The 23813-nt window shown below is 40.9% G+C and overlaps 1 protein-coding gene across 2 annotated transcripts in view; it reads right to left on the bottom strand.

The window, feature by feature from the left end:
* afap1l1a (actin filament associated protein 1-like 1a) overlaps positions 1 to 23813 on the bottom strand; it is a 154869-nt gene that overhangs the window by 39182 nt on the left and 91874 nt on the right. For both annotated transcript variants that reach the window (XM_078411118.1, XM_078411117.1), the window contains exons 7-11: positions 21955 to 22166; positions 19986 to 20165; positions 16639 to 16722; positions 13613 to 13706; positions 8215 to 8364 (exon numbers count right to left, since the gene is read on the bottom strand). In XM_078411118.1, the coding sequence (XP_078267244.1) occupies positions 8215 to 8364; positions 13613 to 13706; positions 16639 to 16722; positions 19986 to 20165; positions 21955 to 22166 (720 nt within the window). The remainder of the gene's footprint in view (positions 1 to 8214; positions 8365 to 13612; positions 13707 to 16638; positions 16723 to 19985; positions 20166 to 21954; positions 22167 to 23813) is intronic.

The following is a 23813-nucleotide window of genomic DNA, read 5'->3' as shown; positions in this document are numbered from 1 at the left end:
TTTCGTAGGATTTACGCGTTAAGTCAGTCCTGACAGCCAGTAAACCTCTCTATATAACATGACGAGAAAGTTATTTGTCTTAATCATTCACACATCCATTTAACTTTTATACACATTGCAAAAACAAAGGAGAAAGACGCAATCTGGCCATATGGTGCAGATGTCCTTGATAAGTGTCTGGCTGATGGGGATACATGAAACAGACCAGACATGTGGCAAGCAGACACAAATTCTAACCTTTGCTGGAACTCAGAATTGGAACTATACTGGACTGTGATCGAGTGTTTGTTGATATGTAACTGGGGTGTAATTCTTTGCTGATGGGTGGTGATGGATCTAATTGCAATTGTATCAGTGGAATTACCACCATTGCCAAAAATTCATATGTCCCTTTTGGGAGTGGTAGGAAATTAATGCAACTCTGCACATTTTTCCAGATTACATGAAGGTCACCGTCTCTTTATTCTGAAAAGAAGTTAATATTTCTCTCAAAATTGTTTCTGTAAATTCTTTGAGAGTTAAAATCATAGGGAGAGACAGAATGGAAACAGGCCCTTCAACCCACTGGGTCCTCTCTGACTACACTACTCTCACATTCTCCTCACATTTTCACCAACTGCCTCTGGACTCCACATCTCCTCCACACACTGGTGGCAATTTACAGCAGCCTGTTAACCTATCAGCAAGGTGCTCCCTTTGGGATGCGAGAAGAAACTGGAGCTTGAAATCCACTCTACGTAGACATCATCTTAGGTCAGGTTCGAGTCCAGATCTCTGACAAGATGAGGCAATGGCTGGACTAGCTGTGCAGCTCATAATTGTGCCTTCTAGTTTTGAACTATTTCTTCCGAAACTATTTTACCTGCACTTCATTATTCATAAGCCATTAAGAGTTCCAATAAAATATTTTTTTTGTGGGCAATGCCCCATAGTGGCATCTTATTAATGGCATGTATTTAGCTGAATTTACACAGCAAAACTTTGAATGGTGAAGTTTTATATTCCAGTACTTGATAACCAAATATCATTTGGTGAAGTCAGAAACTTGGGTCTTAAATCTGAACAAACGTATTACAGTATGAGCAGTACATTTTTTGTGTGCACTGGGACCTTTATGTTCACATTGCTGTTGGTGTCTATGGTAGATCATTGTCCTAGAGGCCAAGTCAATGGATTTTTTTAAGGCAGAGATAGATAGATTCTTCATTAGTACATGTGTCAGGGGTTATGGGAAGAAGGCAGGAGAATGGGGTTAGGAGGGAGAGATAGATCAGCCATGATTGAATGGCAGAGTAGACTTGATGGGCTGAATGGCCTAATTCTGCTCCTATCACTTATGACCATGTAAGCTGCCAATTAAACCACCTGGATTAATGAACACATTTTACTTTTAAAACTTTTGTAATGTTTTTGTTATATTAAAAATTCAAAAAATTTGAAAATGTAGTTTTTAACTTTTAGAGGTGCCAGTTTATTGTACCAGCATGTACCATCACAACAAAAAAGCACTGGGTACAAGTAGGCTCTAGATTAAAACAGCAGATAAGCAATGGCAAATACTCAATTAATGAATTGATTGGCCAATTCATCCATAATAAATGCACACATGATTTAATTTGAACATTACAATTTCGCCTTTTCAAATACTTTATAAATGTGACAGTTCCACTTTCCATGTGAGTCATCATTGTGCAAATTTTGAAGGCTGAAAGGTCTGTCTCAGTACTGGATGACTACATTCTGAGAGAGTAGTTAATCTGTACAAAAATGTTCAAAGCTTGGTAGTTATTTTCTTTGCACAATGAGTAGGTCCCTTAAAACTATCTCTGGGACCACAACTGTGAATTGACTGGTAGCACTTTTGCTTCTGCATTGGAAGGTCCTGGGTTCAAGTCCCTTTCCAGAGGGGAAATTTAGGTTGATGCATCAGTGTTAGAGAGTCAAGAGTGTTTAAATGTCACATGCACTGGGAATGGAACAATGAAATTCCTACTTTCTCGAGCTTTACAGGCACATTAACACAATACTACAGACAAATATTTAATAATACGATAAATTATCTGTTATACTAAGTAATCAGACCATAATAGTGCAAGCCGCACTGTGTCTAATACAAAGTGGTGGAGGAACTCAGCAGGTCAGCAAGCATCTGTGGAGGGAATTGTCAGGCGGCATTTCGATTTAGGATCCCTCTTCAGACTTCCTTGTGCGTCTGAAGAAGGGTCCCGACACAAAAAATCATCAGTCCATTTCCTCCGCAGATGCTGCCTGATGTGCTGAGTTTCTCCAGCACTTTGTGTTTTGCTCAAGATTCCAGCATCTGCAGTTCCTTGTGTCTCCCAATTCTGTCAATATGGCACTCTCAAAGATGCTATCTTTTGGATGAGATTTCGAACTGAAACAAACTGGGCAGTGAACCCTGGTTTTGTGGTCAATGTCATGTTGTGAAAGTTGCCCTATGCAAATTGCCTCCCACATTTCCTTCATTAGAAAACCAGCATCACTTAAAAGAAAGGACTGGCTGTAAAGTGCATTAATGTAAAAGCCCCTATATACATTTACACATATTTATTTTTACTGCTATTCTCGTAATGAATGAGAATTGTTTATTTGATCCCCAGATAAGTCAGTTTACCCTATTGTCTGAGTTGGAAGTAAAGTTGTGAAGCTGTGACAATCCACAAATTGCCTCATGTAGATTGAATACATCTTTCAGTCCCTGATTTATTTGAAAATAAACACGGTCTCAATGTCAGCACCCTGTGAATTGTAAAATGTTACATTTAAACACAATGCTTAAAGATTCCCTAATTCCAAATCCTCTTAATAAAGTAAAACATTAAAAGTCTTTTAAGCACACTACAGCATTCAATTTTGTATTTGACACACAAAATAATATTCCATAGTTTATAAAATTATAAGCTATACTGGCAAAAAATCATATTTCAAACCCCAGATGAGGTAAAAAAAATCTTAAATCTATATGATTTACCATTCCTTCTCTCCACAGATGCTGCCTGACCTGCTGAGTTACTCCAGCATTTTGTGATAGCTTAAATCCATATGAAATATTGTCACACGTAAAGGCATTAAGTCTTGCATGATGACTTGGTGGATAGAATTTTCTTTACACTAATCCCATTTTTATCTTCTCCACATTCTTATTAACTTTCCCCAAATTCATCATACACTTACACATTAGGGGCAATTTAGTAGCCAATTAATCTACTGATAGGATATGGGGGCAAAATGGAGCACCCAGAGGAAACCCAGGCGGTTGCAGAGACCACGCGCAAACTCCACACAGACAGCACCGGAGGTCAGGATAGAACCCGGGTTGCTGGAGCAACAAGTCAACAGCTGCACTGACTGCACCAGTGTGTTGCCTAGACAGCGACTCAAATAAAAGATATTTGCAATCAGTTTTTAAACAGAAAAGTCAAGGATGAATTCAATCTTGATTTGAAACTGTACAGCACAAGGATAGTGTTTGCACCAAGCATTTTCTTGGAAGGAAATAAAAACCCCACAATACAAGCATTTTTTTAAATTTGCCCTAAGTGGCTGGAGAGGCATTTTCTTGATTCCTGTTTGATTCCATTGGTTGTATTTCCTCATTTGATTGGTCTTTTCCCTGGAAATGTAATATTTGCAGGAATGAGTTGGGAAAATGCTCCAGGCACATTTCTGGGAATTCTCTGGATTTGACTTAAGGGTTCCCAGCAATTCCTAGCAAATGTTAATGGCTTTCGAGTGAGCCTGGGGTCACTGACTGCCGCCAGGCCTCCTACTTCCACTACCAGCTGAGCTGCAGACATGCAGCTGATGTCATGACTGCAAGTGACCAGTGACAAGATGGTGCATGCGCCCTCAGCTTGTTGCCTTTAAGATCACTGGCTGCAAACACAGGACGGTACAGCACAGGACAAGTCCTGCTGCCCACAATGCCAAAAATAATGCCAAGTTAAATTGATCTACTTTGCCTGCATGTTGGAAGTAAAGCCGCTGTTAGCGTGGTGGCAGGTTAGTTTCATTTGCAAGCAAGCAGCTGAGAAGGGCAGCAGTGTGGGGATTTATGACAGTGATGTAGCATTTGAAACATGGATGATGGACATGAAAGAAGAAGCATAGAAGCCGTTAGCATCCCAGAGTGACTGCCCTTGTGGTGTATAAAAGGATGGCAAGCACGAGCAGAGCAGCCTATTGGGAATGGTTGTGTTGGAAGAGGCTGCGTGTTGAGACAAAATGCTGTGTTTGACGATAAGTGTAGAGGATTTGATTCCTGCGGCTCTGACAAAGAGGCTGAGCAGAGGGTGACGGCAAGGTCCATTTTTTTTCTTCTTTGACACCTTCTTGGTCTTAGTGCAATAGGGATGGCAAGTAGATATGCTCCTCCTGCAGAATGTGGGATATGATATGCTCCTCCTGCAGATTGTGGGAAGTCCGAGAAACTTCCTTCATCAGGAAACCTCAGCAGTTCTGAGGCATAGCAGGGTAGGGTGATGACAGACAGGGCTACAGTGATAGGAAGCTCATTAGTTAGGGGGACAGTCAGGAGATTCTGTGGCAGCAAATGGGACTCAATGATGGTGTGTTGTCCCTGGTGCCAGGATGTCTCGGGGCAGCTGCAGATCATTTTCAAGGGAAAAGGTGAAGAGCCAGAAGTCATTGTGCACATTGGCCCAAATGACATTGATAGAAAAATGGATGAAGTCCCATAGAGTGAAATAGGAAGAAAGGCAAAAGTTTAACAAGCAGGACCTTCAGCGTTGTAATCCCCAGATTATTCCTGGTGCCACATGCTGGTGAGGGTAGCAATATTATGATAGGACAGGTGAATGCATGGCTGAGGAGTTGGTGTGGATGGCAGTGATTCCGATTTTTAACTACTGGGAACTCTTCTGGAGCAGAGGTGGTTCAGAACACAGTAGTCATTGGTTCGCTGGTTCAGTAGGCTGGATAGGCAGGAGCACGGCAGGGATCGAGGAATAATAGTTGGATTAAATTGCATTTATTTAAATGCTAGAGACCTGACAAGTAAAGTGCATGAACTCAGGACGTGAATAGGTAAATGTGATTGGGACGTTATGGCATTATGGGCACCTGGCTAAGGGAGGACAGGACTGGCCGCTTAATGTCTAGGGTACAGGTGATGCAGGTGAGAAAGAGATTGGGATCAAAGAGGAAGGGGATGTTGCTTTATTGGTTAAGGAGATCGTCATGGCAGTGGTCTGGGATGTTCTGTCTGGTGGTTTGGCCTATGAGCAGAGAAATAAAAAGAGTATGATCACCTTGTTAGGATTGTATTAGTGTCAACTGAAATAGTCAATGGAACTTGGAGGAACGAATATGCTGGAAAATTACAGACTGCTGCAAAACTAATAGGATTGGTTTAGGAGATTAAGTTTCCCAATATAGTCTGGGATTACTATAGTGCCAAGGGTTTAGATGGAGTGGAATATGTCAAGCATGTTTAGGAAAGTCACCTCATAATATATAGAGGTCCCTGCAAGGGAGAGGACCTGTACCCTTGAACATTAAGCTGCCAGACTTGTTCCTCCCTTGATGATTTAGATGAGAATGTACAAGACATGATTAGAAGATTTGCAGATGACACTAAAATACAGTAGGTGGTATTGTAGATAGTGAAGATCATTATAAAGAATTACAGTGGTAACTTGATCAGCTAGGCAAATGGGCTGAGGAATGGCGAATGGAGTTTAATTCAGGTAAGTGTGAAGTGTTGCATTTTAGGAAGTCAAACCAGGGCATGACCTTCACATTGAACGGTATGGCGCTGGGAAGTATTGTAGAGCAAAGCAATCTCAGAGTATAAGTAATGGTTCCCTGAAAGTGGCATTACAGGTTGATAGGGTGAGTGTAGAAAGCTTTAGGCACATTGGCTTTCATCAGTCAGGAACTGAGTATTAAAGTTAGGAGGTTATGTTACTGTTGGATAAGACATTGTGTCGGACTTGGAGTATTGTGTTCAGTATTGGTCATCCTGCCGTAGGAAAGATATAATTAAGCAGAAAATGGTGCAGAGAGGATTTGCGAGGGTATCGCCAGGACCTGTGGGCCTGAGCTATAGGGATAAGTTGGGCAGGCTGGAACTTTATTCTTTAGAGTACAGGAGATTGAGGGGTGGTCTTATAGAGGCATATCAAATCAGGAGGGGAATGGATAGGGTGAATGCAGAGTCTTTTTTCCAGGGTAAGCGAACAAGAACTAGAGGGCATGTGTTTAAGGTGAGAGGAGAAAGCTTTAATCAGAACCAGAGTAGCAACTTTTGCAGACAGAGGATTAAGTTCCAGAGAAAACAATCCAACTTTGTCCAACCTCCCCTTCTGGCTAATAAACCCTAATCCAGTCAGCATTCTAATAAACCTCTTCTGCACCCTCTCCAAAGCCTCCTCATCTTTTCTGCAATGAAGCGATCAGACTGCACATAATGCTCCAAAGGCAGCCTAACCAAAATTTTGTATAGCTGCAATGTGACTTCTTGACTCTTATAATTAATGCCTCGACTATTTGAGGCAAGCATACAATTTGCCTTCTTTACCACTCTATCTACTTGTGTTGCTATTTTCTGGGAGCTATGGACTTGAACCCCAGGATCGCTCTGTACATCAATTGTGTTAAGGATCTGGCCATTAACTGTATACTTTCTCCTTGCATTCCTCCTCCCAAAGTGCAATACCTTATACTTGCTCACACTGTACGATTTGAGATCCTTCCTCACTCTGCAACTCCATCAACATTGGACACACCACATTCACAATGTTTGTCCAAGCACCATGAGGTGCAGGTAATCCCAGGTGGTCTTTCATGTGATCAGAAATCAAAGATGTGTAGAGTTTGCTATCCTCCGTTGTCAAGATGGGAAGTGATAACTCAGTATAGCAAACAATAATTATCTATAATTATTAATTAGTATGATCATTGGTTCCCAAATGGTAGGAGTAATGATTCCTATCTTGATCTCATCTCAGTAAAATAGCTGACATCAATATCTGTAGATGCTGGAAATCTGAAAGGAAAACAAAAAATTCTGGAAACACTCAGGAAGTCAGGCAGCATATGTGGGGAGAGAAACAGAGTGAATGTTTTAGGCCAAAGATCCTACATCAGAGCTATGCCAGCCAGCATTCTCTCTTTTTGCCTGCCTGAAATATTTTCCGGTTTATCTACCAAATGTTTGGAAAAGCATGCGAGAAAACACATGCAGAAAAGGAAGAAATTTCGGTCACAATGTGGGTGCTATTTTCCTGCTCTCAAAATGATATTAATGCATTATTAGATAGTTACTAGTAAACACAGACTTCTGAACTTTGAATACTTTGACCGTGAACTGGCATGCAACATGGGGATTTTGATTTGATATCATAAACACAAGGATATACAAAAAGGGTGTGGCTTAAATCAAAGGGAGTGACACAGGGTCACATCTGGAGTACATGTTTGGTAACAATACAAGCAGCAAGTTGTAGAATTATTGGCGGAAGACAAGAGGAGAACTAAGAAGCTGATTCTTGAACTGATAGCTCCGAGCTGCAATAAAATTGTTGAGTCTGTCCCAATTCTCTGAAGAAGTGAATAAAGAAGGGATTGATAGAGACCTCAATGATTTTCATGGATATCAGGACATTTTGTAGTCTTAACTTTTCGTAATCTTTTGCTCATTCTTTGCTGTGTTTTTATATTTTGACCAATCTTCTGACTTTTCAGTCATCTTTGTGCAACTGTATACTTTTTCTTAAGTTTGATGTCAGCTTCAACCATTGCTTCTCATTGGAATATGTCATAGGAGTAATCTGTCCCTGTAATCAGGACTAAGTTAAAGGACTTTCTCATCACACTTAACTAAGGGTCTGGATACCATATCTGGCTCTTCAGCTTCTTACCAATCATTTTCCATATCTAGATGGAAAAGGTAAGTGAGATGCTTTAATTGTTTCCCCTTACGTACGGTTTTGTACGTTTAAAATATTAATAATCATATTCGTAGAAATAAATTCTTTTAAACAGAGGCATTATTTTAACTTTAATTTTCAAATTTGTTTTATCTGGCAAGCATAATTGTGGATTTGCATGGGAGGCAGTCCCCAGGTGCGGGAAATCCTGTGTGTAAATCAGCGTAAGGTGTCAAACACAAATAATGAAACACCAGAAAGATTTAACAATCAAAATAGTGAACCGCAGATCAGCACTAACCACAACATGGGATGTCCTCTTCAGTTGAAGAAGTTTGCTCTTCTGTAGCCTGTTTCTTCTTTGCCAAACTCATGATGCGGGTAATCTTCCTGCCTGCAGCCTTGCTAACTGTGCCTTTCAGTTCAGCCAAACCACTTTTCTTCCCTTTCACTATTTGATCATAAACAATAGAAAAGATTAGGCCACACTGATATGCTTCCAAAATGCAAAGGGGATATGACACAACTCTTTGTGGAATGTTAAGGGATGGTTATTTGCAAGTTGAGAAGCACTTATTCATTAGTGCACTTCCATCTCACACTATAGACCATGACACACATTTAAAGAACATCATGAAAACATCCCGTATGTCTGTGGCAGAGTCTGGATTATGTCAAACAAATGTTATTCCTTTTAAAGTAATTTTTAAAAAAAAATCTGGTTAATGCATTGATATTTTTCATATAAATAATGAAGAGACTGCAGTTTTCAACAGAACATTCATAATATATCATCCACAAATAAGGAGGTGACAACACTGTAAAGGAGATTAATGAACATTACAGAGTAAAAAGGATGAGGAGGACATCTTTAGACATAATTTGATTGGCCCCTAAAATGGATGCAGAGGTCAAGGTGGGTAATTAATTCATGCTGGTTGGTGTAACGCAGGCAACCACGCTGCTGATCAATGATAATGACCACAATGCTTATAAGATAGAAGTTGGAGTTATAATAAATTATGTTGCCATTCAAAAAGTTTATGCCAAATCTTTGAACTCAGCTCCACCATCCCTTGATGTCCAGAACTCTTATATGCATCCAAATATGCATCCAGCCAAAAGCAAACATACTGCTCAGTGGCTGCATGGCCCACAAGGAGGCTAATTGAGTAGCCAGCACAGGTTACAGCTACCCTGTGCTAGTTTATAGCCAGCTTGCATATCTTCAATGGGAAGTACACATTGGCGAAAGCAGGTGAAGTTGATCTTGGGAACATTGAAGAATGGTGCAGCTTTAGAGAAATTGGACTGCACTGGAAGTCTTGATGGAGGAAATGGAGGGGAATAAGTGGCAAGTCTTCTACATTTTGCCAGCCATGCAGTTTTCTCACAAATCAGTGGGAGGAGATAATCCCTGGAATTAATACCAGGATTTGCGTCTTAAAGCACCTGGATACAAAGTTCTAAGAAGTTCAATGATCTCATTCACGTGGGTGCATCTTCAAATGCCAAGAGAGCCCATGCAGATTCACCCACTCACTGTCACTCACCCACCATTAAGCTCGTTGCTATGGAGGAATTACTGCCATCTAAAGTTTCAGTGCTGTTGTATAATCATCATGGCTGTGCTTTGCTGTGTGCAGAAAAAAAATTCAGGGTGTTCTTGTTTTCTAATAATTTGTCTTCAAACTTTCTTCCTGCTGTCACTTTGTTCCTCCTCCCACGTGTAAGGGGTCTGCCTTTATGGTGGGCAGAGTATGCAGCACACAGCAGAGGACAGAACAATGTGAGGCTCTCGCTGGATCACACAGATTTATCGACAGTGAACAAGGATTTATGAAGGGCAGATTGTGTCTGACTAAAGGGAGTTTTTAATAGATCTTGTAACAAGGTTTGTGATGAGTGTAGTTTGCTTGACAGAGTCCATATGGACTTTAACAAGGCATTTAAATTGAAAAAACTGTCACAGTTGTAGAAAGCAAAGAGTAACGATCAACAGAAATGTTAATCAGTAGGGTTCTGCAGGGACTAGTACCAGGTCTCTGGCTTTTGCAAAGGATAACAATAAATTAGTTTGTTGATGATAAGAAAATTAGCTTGTGATCGACAGGGAGGATGCAGGTACTGGGCTACAGTAATATATCAATGGTTAGATGGACACAAGAACACCAAATGGAATTCAGGCTGGAGGAAAGCAGAAAATGCTGGAAATGCTCAGCACATTTGGAAAGTATAATTGGAAAGAGAAACAATGTTCAACAGGTAAAAGCCGATGTGTTCCAAAAGAGCTCTGTTGTTCAGACAGAAGATACGAGTGTTCAGACATAAAGCCTGGAGTTCCATATATGTGAACTCTTCACACACTGATCCTTCAGGGAAATCCTCATAGCTGGAAAATCCTTACAACCATGGACTCCTTAAGTGGACACAAACCATCTTGTCTCTACCACGGGTGAACAATAAAAAGAGCAAGAGTGCAATTGTAGCAAAGATCAGCAACCAACACCTGTAGCATTCCAGAGGTTAACTTCAAGACTTTTGATTGTTGCAGTCACGGCATTGGGTGATGTGGTTGGAACCCTGTGTGCAGGAGGAGACAGATCTATGAAGCAATGGCCTGGAAAATGGTGGATGCTTTGATACTCAGACAATTGGAGGGAGGAGAACACAAAGTGCTGGAGTAACTCAGCGGGTCAGGCAGCATCAGTGGAGAACATGGTGAGGTGATGTTTTGGATTGGTTCAGAAGATTATCAGAGGAAGGGTCCCGACCCAAAACATCACCAATCCATAGGGTTGCCGACTTCCTCACTCCCAAATAGAGGACAAGGTGACGTCACCGCCCCGCACCCCACGTGACCTCATCCAGCCAGCGGCCACGTGCTCCCGCTCCACTGATGGCGGGCGCCCGGGCCGGGAGGCTGGTTGCTACACAACCTCCGTTAGGCGGCGCCTGGGTCTCCGGGGCTACGCTGTCCGGAGGTAGACACAAAATGCTGGAGTAACTCAGAGGGTCAGGCAGCATCTCTGGAGAGAAGAAATGGGTGACATTTCGGGTCAAGACTATTCCTCAGACTCGGTGGAGGGGTGGATCCTGTTTGTGACCGCGGTCCATGAGGAAACCACCGAGGAGGACATCCACGACAAGTTTGCCTAGTTCCATGAGATCAAGAACCTGCACCTCAACCTGGACCGGCGCACCGGCTACCACAAGGTCTACGCTCTCGTGGAGTACGAGACCTACAAGGAGGCACAGGCGGCCATGGTAGGTTTGAACGGGTCGGAGCTGGCCGGGCAGCCCATCAGCGTGGACTGGAGCTTCGTCAGATGGCCCCCTAGGAGCAAGAGGCAGAGTGACCGCAGGAGAAGCCGGAGCCTGGACCAGAAGCGTCACTGAGCCGGGACGGAGTGCGGAGCGACCGGTGGGACGGAGCGGCTCGCACAGCACCGGGGACCGAGACACGCCCGCAGATCGCCGTGCCCAAACTGAGCCGTGCGTTACAGGGGACGTTTAATCTCAGTCGGGACTGTCGTGGGGCTGGGGAGAGGGTGGGGAGGGGGAGGGTAAGGTTGGCTTGTGTAAAACAACACTCAGAAATAAAGTATTTTAGTTAATTTAAAAAATCTTCAGTCTGAATAAGGGTCTCAACCCGAAACGTCGCCCATTCCTTCTCTCCAGAGATGCTGCCTGACCCGCTGAGTTACTCCAGCATTTTGTGTCCACCTTCGATTTTAACCAGCATTTGCAGTTGTTTACCTCCAATGTCTGGGCTGACAGCCCCCCCCCCCCCCCCCCCCCGGGCCTAATATGACACAAGGGCTGTCCCATAAGGGACAAACCAATTTAGCCCAAAATACGGGATGTCCCGGCTAATACGGGACAGTTGGCAACCCTACCTATCCATGTTCTCCAGAAATGCTGCCTGACACGCTAAATTACTCCAGCACTTTGTGTCCTTTTTGTGTGAACCAGCATCTGCAGATCCTTGTTTCTACAATTGGAAGTAGGAGACTAACTTGGCCTGTGCTTTCTATCCTTATGGCAAATCACTCATTTCCTTTGGGACTTCTTCTCCAGCTCCGGATCATGCTGCAGTCTCAAAAGGATCATAACTAATGATCTCGCTATAAGCAGCTCTGAGGGGCAGCAATTACCCAAGCTTGCTGCACGACTGCTGAGCGCAATCTTCTGTCCTTCGAGAAGTAATGAAATCCACTAAAAATGACGTACAAATCCACAAATAATTTGAGTGGAGCAGGTGCAGAGTTTGACTGCACCATTTGCTTCACTTTCCTGGGTATGGCACACACTGGGAGTTACGTATCCCGTGATTTAACTTCAGGATGAAATCAATAATTGGTCGTTAAAGGTAGTTTGACATTAGTCAGGCATGCTCGACATGCTCCAAATATAGACATGCCATGCACATGGTAACATCCAAATAAAAGGCACAATCTGTGCTGACTACTAAAAGCACCCAGTCCCATTTCACAATCCATTTTACACTTAAAATCAGTCTCAGTGATTAAAAAGCTTGCTGAATTTGTAGGTTGCGATACCAAAGGCAGTCAGTTTCTCCAATGAAGCTCATCAGTAAAGCACACCTGATGTCAGCATGTCATCGGAATCCAATGCAACGGATATTTGAATGTCAAGCTGGTAACATTATTAATGCAGCAGATAAACCCGATGATGGCTTTGATTTTGTCATGCTTTCGTCTGCAAATTTTAATGGTATGCAGTGTTTTGCTTTCATGAAAACTAATCCCTGAGGTGGTCTTCACTTGAAACTGGCCTTGGCCTGATGCATATAATTTCCAATTATGTGAATAAATGGAGATCAGATTTAGATGTAATCAACATATAAAAGCCAAGTGAAGAAAGCACCTTAGAGTTTGCATACAATATTGCATTAATCTTTAAAAATCACTCAGAATATATACCATGTTCATTTTCTTTCTCTCTTATCATTTTTGTGTTTATGTAAAAATAAGCTTTTTCTCCTTGACATTCTGATTTTCCTTTGTCTTTCAGTACATTTTGATTATTAGTAAAGAGCATGCTTTCTTTAGAAACACTGCAGTCGGTAGGAACAAAACAAATGACCCAAAAGGGATGGGGAAGGGACCTTGTTGGTTTAAATACAGGATTATCCACAAAGATGGAATAGTAACTGTTATACTAACAGCTGGGGCCACAAATGACTGCAAATGCTTGAATCTTGCATGAGAAACAAGCTGTTGGAGGAAATCAGTGGGTCCAGCAGCAACTGCGGAGGGTAATGAACAGACGCCATTTTAGGTCGGGAACTTTCTTCAGCCCCAACTCAAAATGCCTTTCCTTTTCCCTCCACAGATATTGCTTGACCTGCTGAGTTCCTCCAGCAGTTTGCTTTTTAGTCAAGTAATCATCAGGGCTATCCTGCACTGGTGTGGTGTTATGTTTGTGCAGTATGATCCTCAGGTTCCACAGCCATTCCGACACAGAAAGTAGATGTGGGGAAAAACAAAAAACTTAAGCCAAATTAGGGAAAAACTGGAACTCATGAAGGCAATATTTAAATCTTGTGCCTGACACATGCCACTTGAATTGTTGCCAGAATGTATCAGTGTATATTGTACCTTTCAAAGCTTGCTGGAGGAAAGGTCCAATATGTAGTTTAAGATCATTGTTTACATATCAATGAAACGGCTTACCATGTTCTCTACTCTCTCTGCCATTAACTAGAGATCCATTCTCTCCTGTTACTATACTCTCAGCATCTGAAGCCTGCTTTTCATTCGACAATCTCTGCAGAAAAGCATGAAAACAAATATTAATCTTTCTATTTCGCAATACCAGAAAGCTTTACTCTTATTTTTTCAGGCATATGCCACAAAGATTTTAATGTGAATAGGTTACCAGCAAAAATACAAGTTTCTACAATAGTGCTGAAATTCCCATGTTTTTTAAACTTACTTCGAGAAAGAAGCAAAAGGTTTATTTTAAGCTTTTAGCCTTGCTTGCGTTTTCACTACAACAGACATCTTCTACATTAAATTGCTTAAAATTACATCCAAGTTTATTATCTGTTGATACTGAATTTCCCGAAGACTTAAGCATTGATAAAATACTTGGCAAACATAACTGTCGATGTTGGGAATCTAAAATAAAAACAGAAAATGCTGAAAATGCTCAGCAAGTAAAGCCACATCTGTAGGAAGAGAAACAGGGTTAATGTTTCAGGTTGAGGACCTATCTTCAGAATTGGGAAGGAGACAAAAGAAAAACATTAAGCTACAGGAAGGATGGGGGTGGGCTACGTCTCTGATAAGGTAAGACCGGGCTGACGAAGGAGATAATCTGTATACAAAATGATCCAATCAATCAATGTATAGGAGTAGTTAGAGAATGAGAACAAAGACAAAAGAATGTAGGAGTTGCACAATACAGAGCAGGGAGGCATGGCTAGTGAATCAGGCTGGGCATATTCTCAACTCTCAGAGCGAAACAAGAAAAAAATACAAACAACCTGAGCCAATATCACAGACAGACAAATGCTACAGAATCAGCTCAATTTGCCTTAAGGTGCAGAATTATTGAGTCCAGTAAGTTGCAATATGCCCAGGTGGAAGATGAGGTGCTGTTCCCCAAGCTAGAGTGGTGCCACTTTGTGACTGTACAGGATGCCTCAGGCCAAAGTGTTGGGCAGCAGAAAGCTCACTGTTGCCCCCACAAACTGAATGAAGGTGTCTGTAAAGACCGAATGCAGGTGCTTCACAAAGCGATAAGCCAGCCTGCGTTTGGTTTCTTCAATGTTGTTATCTCCTCTAATCCCTTGGATAGTAGGCCTTAGGCCCTAATAAAGCTCACAGTTAGTGAAACCATCACCAAAATAGCGAATGGTGTGCTGCACATTGACCATGCAGTGTGCCTTTAAAGGACACAATATTTTGTAAGACATGTGTCTGGATAAAATCAATTTTGACTATGTGCAACTGGTTACTTTCAAGTTCTTCTACAATTTTGGTGTTCTATGAATTCTATTATTGTTTTATTGATAAATGTATTTTTACTAAAGAAATGAATTAGTTCGCTCAGTTTAGCACACATACTAGATTCCGAAAAGGAAGTGAAGCACACAATGTGAGCTCTTGATGTTATCTTTCAATCAGCTGTTAAGTGAAAAACAAGGGACCTATTCAAGAGTTTTCTTTACCTCCTGTTTCCCTCATTCTAACAGTAAATATGGAACTGGAACTCAATGTAAACAAAATCAAGGGTTAGTTTAGTTTAGAGATACAGCATTCGGACTACCGAGTCCACGCCAACCAATGATCACCTCTATACTAGTTTTATTTTATCCCACTTTTGCATCTTACACACTAGGTGCAATTTACAGAAGCCAATTAACCGAGGCACCTGCACATCTTTGAAACGTGGGAGGAAACCGGAGTACCGGGAGAAAACCCATGTGGTCAGAGGGAGAAAGTACAAACTCAGCACAGAGAGCACACATAGTCAGGATCAAACCCAGGTCTCTGGTGCTGTGAGGCAGCAGCCTACCACTGCACCACTGTTTTAGTAATCAACATTTTATTAGATGATAAGCCTCCTGTATTGGTTTTGGTTTATTATTATTGCCACTCATACTGAAATGCAGGATAAAACTTTAGAACCAAACCATACATAAGCACAAATAGATAGTTCAAAGAGAGAAAGGAAGCAGAGTGCGGAATATAATGTTCCTGCTAAAGAAAACATACAGGGCCACAACAAGGTAGATTGGGAGATCTGGAATACATTCTTAGCTTATGTGAGGTCCGATTCCCTTACGTGCAATAACATAAGGGAATCGTTGTTCTTGAAACTGTGGCACATGCTTTCGCTTTTGAATCTTCTTTCAGAATGAAGATATGAGAAGAGGGAATGACTGGGGTGTGGGTGGCCCTTGATTATATTGGCTGTTTTTTCTGGGGCAGTGTGAAGTGTAGATGGAGTTGATGTGTGGTGATGCTTGGGGAGGCTGGTTTGCATTAAGTACTGGGCTGTGCCCACAATCTCTATCAGGCTGGAGCAGAGAAGTTGCCAAACCAAGCTGTGATGCATCCCGGTAGGATGCTTTGCATTGAGCCTTACTAATGGTAGAGCATGGGACTTCTTGGAGTGCATGACAAGCTGTTCTTCATTTTCACATTTGCCCCTTTGGGCATTTCTATGATTTTTAGAAATAAATTTGTGAAAATGTAAAATCTTTTAAATCTACTTGCAGAAGTAATTCGTCTTGATGTCTGTAAATGATTTACAATTTTCAACATTATCATTTTATTCTAAATAGAAACAGAAACATGGGAAGCACTCATCAGTCAGGCAGCATCAGTGGAGAAAGAAACAGAGTTGGAGTTTTGGGTTGGGGACCCAAAATCAGAAGTGGAATTATTAGAAAAAAAGTGTTTTAAGTTGCAGAGAGCAGAGGGAAAGTCCGTGATATGGTGCTGGTCAAAATGGGCATGGTGACAATAATTTTTAAAATGGCAGTCAGTGATGGAAGGAAAATTAAAGAAAAAAACATGAAACAGAAAGGTCAGCCACGTGTGGAGGGAGAAAGGATGGTGAACTAAAATAACATTATATTCACACTCTCCTTTTGACTTATGTTTATGAAGTGGTTTAAACATCGGGTTATTTGTATATTTAAGCCTAATATTTATTTGTTCAAGCGAAAAGGCATCTTAAAGTTTACCTTTTCCAGTTCTAACTTTGGTAGAAAAAGTGGTGACGTTGATCCCTCAATTCCATTGCAGTGGACGCATACCTCCCTCATTACCTATGTGAATAAAATGCAACACATGAGCATCAGCATAGAGGCAGCCCATTTTACATCTTGGCTGTTGAGTCCAATTAATGTTAACTTGTAACTACTGTTGAGAGAGTAGTGGATTTCACTAGCACTAACACCAAATGGAAAATCCAGGAAAGAAAACCTCTTCTGCAGTTTATATTAGGACTGCATATGGCCTGATGTCATAGAGGAGGAATAATATGGAGAAAAAATGCATTAATAACTAGGGCAATGAACTATGCTGTGAGAAAAGAGCAAAGACAATGGAGAGAGATAATACTTTTAGAGAAAATAGAGGTATGTAATAATAATCAGGAGTAGGGACAGCAAAGAATGATGACAGAGATACACAAGGAACTGCAGATGCTGGCATGCAGAAAAAGGCACAAAGTGCTGGAGTAACTCAGCCGGTCAGGCAACATCTCTGGAGAACGTGGATAGGTGACGTTGCGTGTCGGGACCCTCATCTCTCCACATTCCCCAGAGAAGCTGCCTTACCAGCAAAGAATGATGATCCTTTTGAATGTGGGAGAGTGGTTGGAACATCATTATGGTGAGTTTAAACCTGAGCAGATTTGAATTGTTTTAATGATGTTTGTGCATACGTTACATGCCCATAAAAGAGTTACTCAAGTTGGGCTTTCACTTTTTTTTGGTGACCCAGGGCCCCTGTGTTGTCTCAGGTTACGTCTGTATCTCCCGCTCCGCTTCATGCATTTCCCAAAAAGGTTTAACGCAGAAACCCATGTGTGAAACAATGGAAGGAAACCATAGAAGGTTTTCACAGCAGCACACAGTCCTGCTGCGGGGATCACACCATCTGAAAAGCCAATGGGGAGTTAAGCTTTTCCTAACTAAAACAGCCCATTACTCTGATTCCCTCAGAGAAGCTGTGAACAATGAGGAAAACCAGTGGAAAATTCAGAGATCAGGTATCAGACAAAAATAATCAGAGTTATGATCCGCACTAATCAAAACAAGACTCACTCCAGAAAGGGTGTCTATTTTCTTTCTCAATTTCCCCAAGCAATGGTTCAGACTGACAGAAATCAAATCTCCAGGACAAAAGCTTCTAATTTAAACATCCCATGGAAATATCAACAGATTTAGTCAGAATATAAAAGTGCATACATAACAGGCATGCAAATATGATAGTTATTATTCTTTTGAGTGGTTCTTCAGGCCATTAGTAACTATATTTTATCATCAAAGAAGAACCTTCAGTGAAATTGATTAAATTAAATGTAATTTTGTGCCTACAATTGTAATAAAAGGAATATATATATATTAATATTCATTCATTGCATATGGACTCAATGGGCTGTTCTGTACATTCTGTACTGACTGGGTGATTGTGTTTATGTACGGGGATAGTCTTGCTGAGCTGTATGCAAAAAAATGTATTTCACTGTACCTGCTACACGGGACAATAAAGAAACCTTTGATATTCAACATTAAATACTGCAGTGATAGGCTCATAAAATCAATCCTTTGTTCATGTTGGCAAAACTGCAGTAACGTAGTTTGGAAGTTGTGGACTTGGATGGCACAAGCAATCTCTTGTTATGTCGTGTAACAAACTGGAAGCTTGACTGCAGATGTGGAGACTGACACTACAGTGTGTATCTGAAGAATGCTACACTAACAGAGGCACAGACTCCTTTCACAGAAGATGTAGAGCGGACGGACTGATTAGTCTTTTGGGTAGTACAGATGGATGGGCACTATTTCAACAAAGAGAACAGAAATAATTGCCAGATATTGCCAGAATTGCCAGAAATAATTGCCAATAATTGCCAGGTCAATACTGATTCCGCAACCAACATTTTTGAAACTGATTGTTTGCCCACAATCACGCTGTTATTTTTGAGAGTGAACTGTGTAAAAAGGATTTTCATATACTCCACACCAGAACAGTCTGTACATCAAACCAATCTCAATGGTTGTCCGTGCTTTATAATGTCTTCGTGAAAGATGTCCTAATGTCCTAATGAAAAAATGTGAAAGCTGATATTTCATCTTGATCCATTTAAACTGCTTAAAATCACATTTAGGTTTTCATCTACTCCGTTACAGTATTTAAACATTCCAAATAGACAATCAATGATCACACCTTTTAATGGTGATATCTTAAAATTGTAATATAAAAGAATTAAACCTCATGGCCAATTTTCCAAATATTTAGGTACAGATGTTTCTTTTGTTCTAGTCTTTTCTATATATCTAAATTACCCAGAAATTTTAAGGGGCAAATATTTCATGGATTAGGGGTATTAGAAAATAATACATATACGGCATGGTGGCACAGCGGTAGTTGCTGCCTTACAGCGCTTGCAGTGCCAGAGGTTCGATCCTGACCTTGGATGCTGTCTGTATGGAGTTTGTACGTTCTCCCCGTGACCGCGTGGATTTTCTCCTAGATCTTGGGATTTCTCCCATACTCCAAAGTCGTACAGGTATGTAGGTTAATTGGCTTGGTGTATATGTAAATTGGCCCCAGTGTGTAGGATAGTGTTAATGTGCGGGGATCACTGGTCGGTGCGGACTCGATGGGCCAAAGGGCCTGTTTCCTCGCTGTATCTCTAAACTAAACTAAACTACTCCTTTGCATGAGGTGAACATTATTGTTGCTGCTATGAATGGATGCATACTTAACCTTTTGGTTAATCTCCCTTCACCTCTTTTAAAAAGCTACTAACCAATTTATTTTAAAAGGAAAGAGTTAATATCATTGTAAAATTAATTGATAGCAGAATATCATGTGACTGCTCAAACTATGTTGGTACAGTAATTAATGCTCAATAAAGTGTTATAAATGTTATTTCTCCATGGGGGGTGAGCATTACTGTACTCAGCTTCATTTTGTCCTCAAAATTGATCATCTGACTAAATTGGCATTTTGAACTTTAGAAATGAGCTGAAACATCAGTAGTGCAAAAGACGCTGTTGTCCACTGAGGGTTCTTTAAGTCTGTGGTCATTAGGTAGTAAAGGAGATAAGGAAAAGAATGCTTCAGTCGCTGTCTTCAGAGCAAGAAATTGTTTCAGTTATTCATTTCCAAACCAAACATTTGCAGCTTAAACACCCCAAACATTCACAGTTGGAAGCAAGCCTGATGTAGACATCCCTGCACATCGTGATAATCTTACTACGATTCAAAATCAATAGACTATGTGAGAGCACGCTGCAGAGCCAAGGATTTGATAGAAGTGATTTGTAACGAGTGTAATACAAGTTGTTGGCAGTACCTTTAACCATTCCTCTGCTTGTTCTTTGCTTTGTACTGCTAGTACTAGCGCTTCGGTTCCCGGCTGGGAGAATCTTAATTCATGCTTTTTGCGTCGACCGTCTTTAGGCACATAAATAACATTGCACATGTTCAGTGGGAGCTCCATGTGAGGCTGATGGTCTTTGGAGCTTTTGTAACACTAAGAAAACGGAAATGGACGTTAGTTTTTCCTTTGGCAAAATCCTTCAGTATAAAGGCAATACCTTTTCTCAACACATGTAGTATATTAACTGTCAATGAAGAGTATGCCTTGACAGTGTTGCTTGATGGTTATGTAATACAGTGATAATGATCAAGTATACCTAACATATTCTTGCATCCCATCTGTTTTCCCAACCGGATGTCTGGAAAAAGCTGCAGTAAGTTTCCTATCAAGACACTTTCATTGAAAAGAATTTTCCTGCAGCATATTATCTTCATAGACCAATTTATATCCTCTGGACTGAATTTGCAGCAAAACTATTTATTTCAAACATAGAGGTAGGGCCCTGTGTGACTATCAATGTGATTTTAAGATTAGTCCGAATATTGAAAGTCTGGTAATTAACAATGCTTGGGACAGAAGTAATATTACTTGAGAGATGTATTCAAAAGGAAACTGATTTTTTGCTGTTTGGTTTAATCACAATGAACTTGAACTTACAGGAGCTTAAAACTGTGAGCAGAACAGAACAAATAACAAATAATCCTGACTTTGCCATTTATCTTTAACTGAAGTCAGGACTGCAGTCTAACTAAGGCATAATTCAGAAGCATAAATGATACTGCACTATTAGAATGGAGTATACGCCAGTGAAAATTGTGGACTGAAAATTCAACTTCCCTTAGGTTTCTAATTAGAAGTAAATGTTAATTCTTGTTGTTTCTACATTCAAGCTAGAACAAAGTAAGCTTCTTTGACATAATATGTAAGGTGTTAACTTTGTTATCTCATCAGTTTCCATTGTCTTATTGCTGATGAGGTTAGACACACATTTGCCTTGGAGCATTACACAATCCTGGCCAATAAACAAGTGTTTATTTTATATCTCTATTGATTTAGTGATGTGGTAGTGGAATGGATTTGGAGGAGCAAATGGTATTGAGATGGGTCATTAAAAGTCTGTTAACTGGGATATTCAAAAATTCAGTCCTGGCCTGTGCATCAAAACCTGTTGTATAGTTGCAATTGATATTGCAAATCAAATAATTCTGCTAAACATTGCCATCACAAATAAAATTATATGTTCGCAAAACGACTCTTTTGAAGTCACGAGTTGCATGTCGCTTCTTATTACCTCATTAATTGATTTTATCAGTAAAGAGGTCTTTCTCATTTTCATAATATGGAGGCTCGCTGAAAGTGGATTCAGGCAATCTTGTTATAAGAACTAGAGTTTAATGTAAAATCTCCAGGTCTGTATTAGTGTATAATGTGGGTGTGGTATTCAGCACCATCGGCATATAATGCTTGTGCCGTTACCTCCTGAGCACAACCGTGTCATTTTCCTGTGGCACTGATGACGGATCTAACAGTGAGCTGATTCATGATTGCAACTTCATCCTAATTGACTGCTAGATCACCACCCCGAATAAAAATCATATGTTCAGGAAGTGCATGTTTTTACAGTTACGTGATCCTTGATACTTGTTCAAAACGTGTTAATTAATACTTTAAAAAACATGTCTTATTGGAACATGGACCTTTAAAGTCAAACATGGACTATAAAACCTTTACTAATGTTTCTGATGTTAAAAGCCTATTCCTGAGGCATTGGGACTGCAAACCACATTTAGATGTTTCTCCCCCCCCCCCCCCTCTCCAGTAAAGGCATTGGGGTGTAATAACTTAACGCAACATTTAATTAAGGCCTATCAGTTAGGAGGTTAACATAAAAAACAGGCTTCATTTTAAGGCCTCCCAAACGTAAACTTCTCAATCAGCTTACCAGTAGTCGGTTTTCCTTAATGACACAGAGCTGCTTGGCCCACTGCCCAAAACGCTTCTTCCTCAACAGGAAGGCACAGATCCTGCAATCTTTCACCAAGTCCATGGAAGCTTCCTCTGATGGCCACTGGTGGGTCAACTGTTGACCTTTCCCGTCTTCCTCCTCATCATCGTAAGATTCATATGAACTGCTCATTACATCTGAGTCATTGTCTGTGTGGTGAATGGTACATTTGTCAATGAAGCATTATTGTCTATTGGGAGCTCAGTAATTTTAACGTTCATGCTCAATTCACATTCTGTATTTTTATTAACCACAATTTTTATTGTTCCTTTCAAATATCCAACAGGTCAGGCACCACTTGCGGAGAAACAGTTGACAACCTCTGGACGATAACTCTTCTGAAGTACTAGGATAAGTTAGATTTCAATAGACAATAGGTGCAGGAGTAGGCCATTCGGCCCTTTGAGCCAACACCACCATTCAATGTGATCATGGCTGATCATTCCCAATCAGTACCCCGTTCCTGCCTTCTCCCCATACCCCCTTATTTCAAATAAGTTTGAAGTGACACAGAAAGGTATTGGGGCAGAGAGAACCCTGTTGTGCGTTTGTATGCCACGAACTGCAACAATAGATGTCCTGTACAGAATGGGGTAGAATAAGACAGTACCAGTAGAGAAACAAAAGTGTCCACAGAGTCTCTGCCACAGTGTTAATCCATTTTTATTTCAGATGGTGATATTGTGGTGCATATTTTCAGGAAAGAATGTAGGGAAGATTTGGGAGAATGTTGCCAGGACTTGAGAGCCTGAGCTGTATGGAGATGTTGGGCAGAGTAGGACTTATTCCTTGGAACGCAGGAGGCTGAGGGGTGACATTATGGAAAGACCTGCCAGAGGAGGTAATTAAGGCATGTACTTTAACAACATTTGGGCAGGTACATGGATAGGAAAGATCCAAAGAGATATAGGCCATATGTGGCAAGTGGGGCATCTTGGCGTTGGGTTGACGGGTGTGTTTTCATACTCTATGACTCTAGGAATATCTACTTATTTTGGAAAAATGTAGTTATTTCAAAATATTTAATTTGATAAATATTAACACTGAAGTTGGACACAAAATGCTGGAATCTCCCGGTGGCTCAGCACTTCAACTCCCCCTCCCATTCCCAGTCTGACCTTTCTGTCATGGCCCTCATTGTCATAGTGAGGCCCAGCACAAATTGGAGGAACAGCATCTCATATTTCGCTTGGGCATATTTCGTTTGAACATTGACTTCTCTAACTTCAGATAGTTCCTCTGTCCCTCTCTTTCCCCTCCCCCTTCCCAGTTCTCCCACTAGTCTTCCTGTCTCCTACTCCATCCTATCTTTGTCCCGCCCCCTCCCCTGACATCAGTCTGAAGAAGGGTCTCGACCCGAAGTGCCTTTTCTCTACCTGATTTAAACCAGCATCTGGTTTTTTACCCTACAATATTAACACTGAGTAACATTTCCAATGCATTTTATCATGCTCCAATGCCACCCACTCTGATCATCTGTCGATGTAACAAATGTTTGGGCTGCTGCAAGAGCGATGCATCCAAGTCTGGACAACACACATTTAGAAAGATGTGAAGAGAAAGCAAAACAGGTTTACTGGAAATAGTTCAGGAGGTAAGGGATTTTAGCTGCAGGGGCAGACCATCTGAAGGAGATAAAAACAGTGTCAACATTTTCAAAAGGTAGTTGGCTAAGTACCTGAGGGGAAAATAAATTATATTCTAATGTGTTACTAAATCATTTGAGTGAAAAGGTGGCAAGTGTGATGTGAATTTGGATGGAAGCTATGCGTCCTTTTCAATGATTGCCGCCGCTG

The sequence above is a fragment of the Rhinoraja longicauda genome, chromosome 14, assembly GCF_053455715.1.
Source record: "Rhinoraja longicauda isolate Sanriku21f chromosome 14, sRhiLon1.1, whole genome shotgun sequence".
In the NCBI taxonomy this organism is placed as follows: Eukaryota; Metazoa; Chordata; class Chondrichthyes; order Rajiformes; family Arhynchobatidae; genus Rhinoraja; species Rhinoraja longicauda.
The sequence above is the reverse complement of the archived record's forward strand: the minus strand, read 5'-3'. Positions and strand labels throughout refer to the sequence as shown.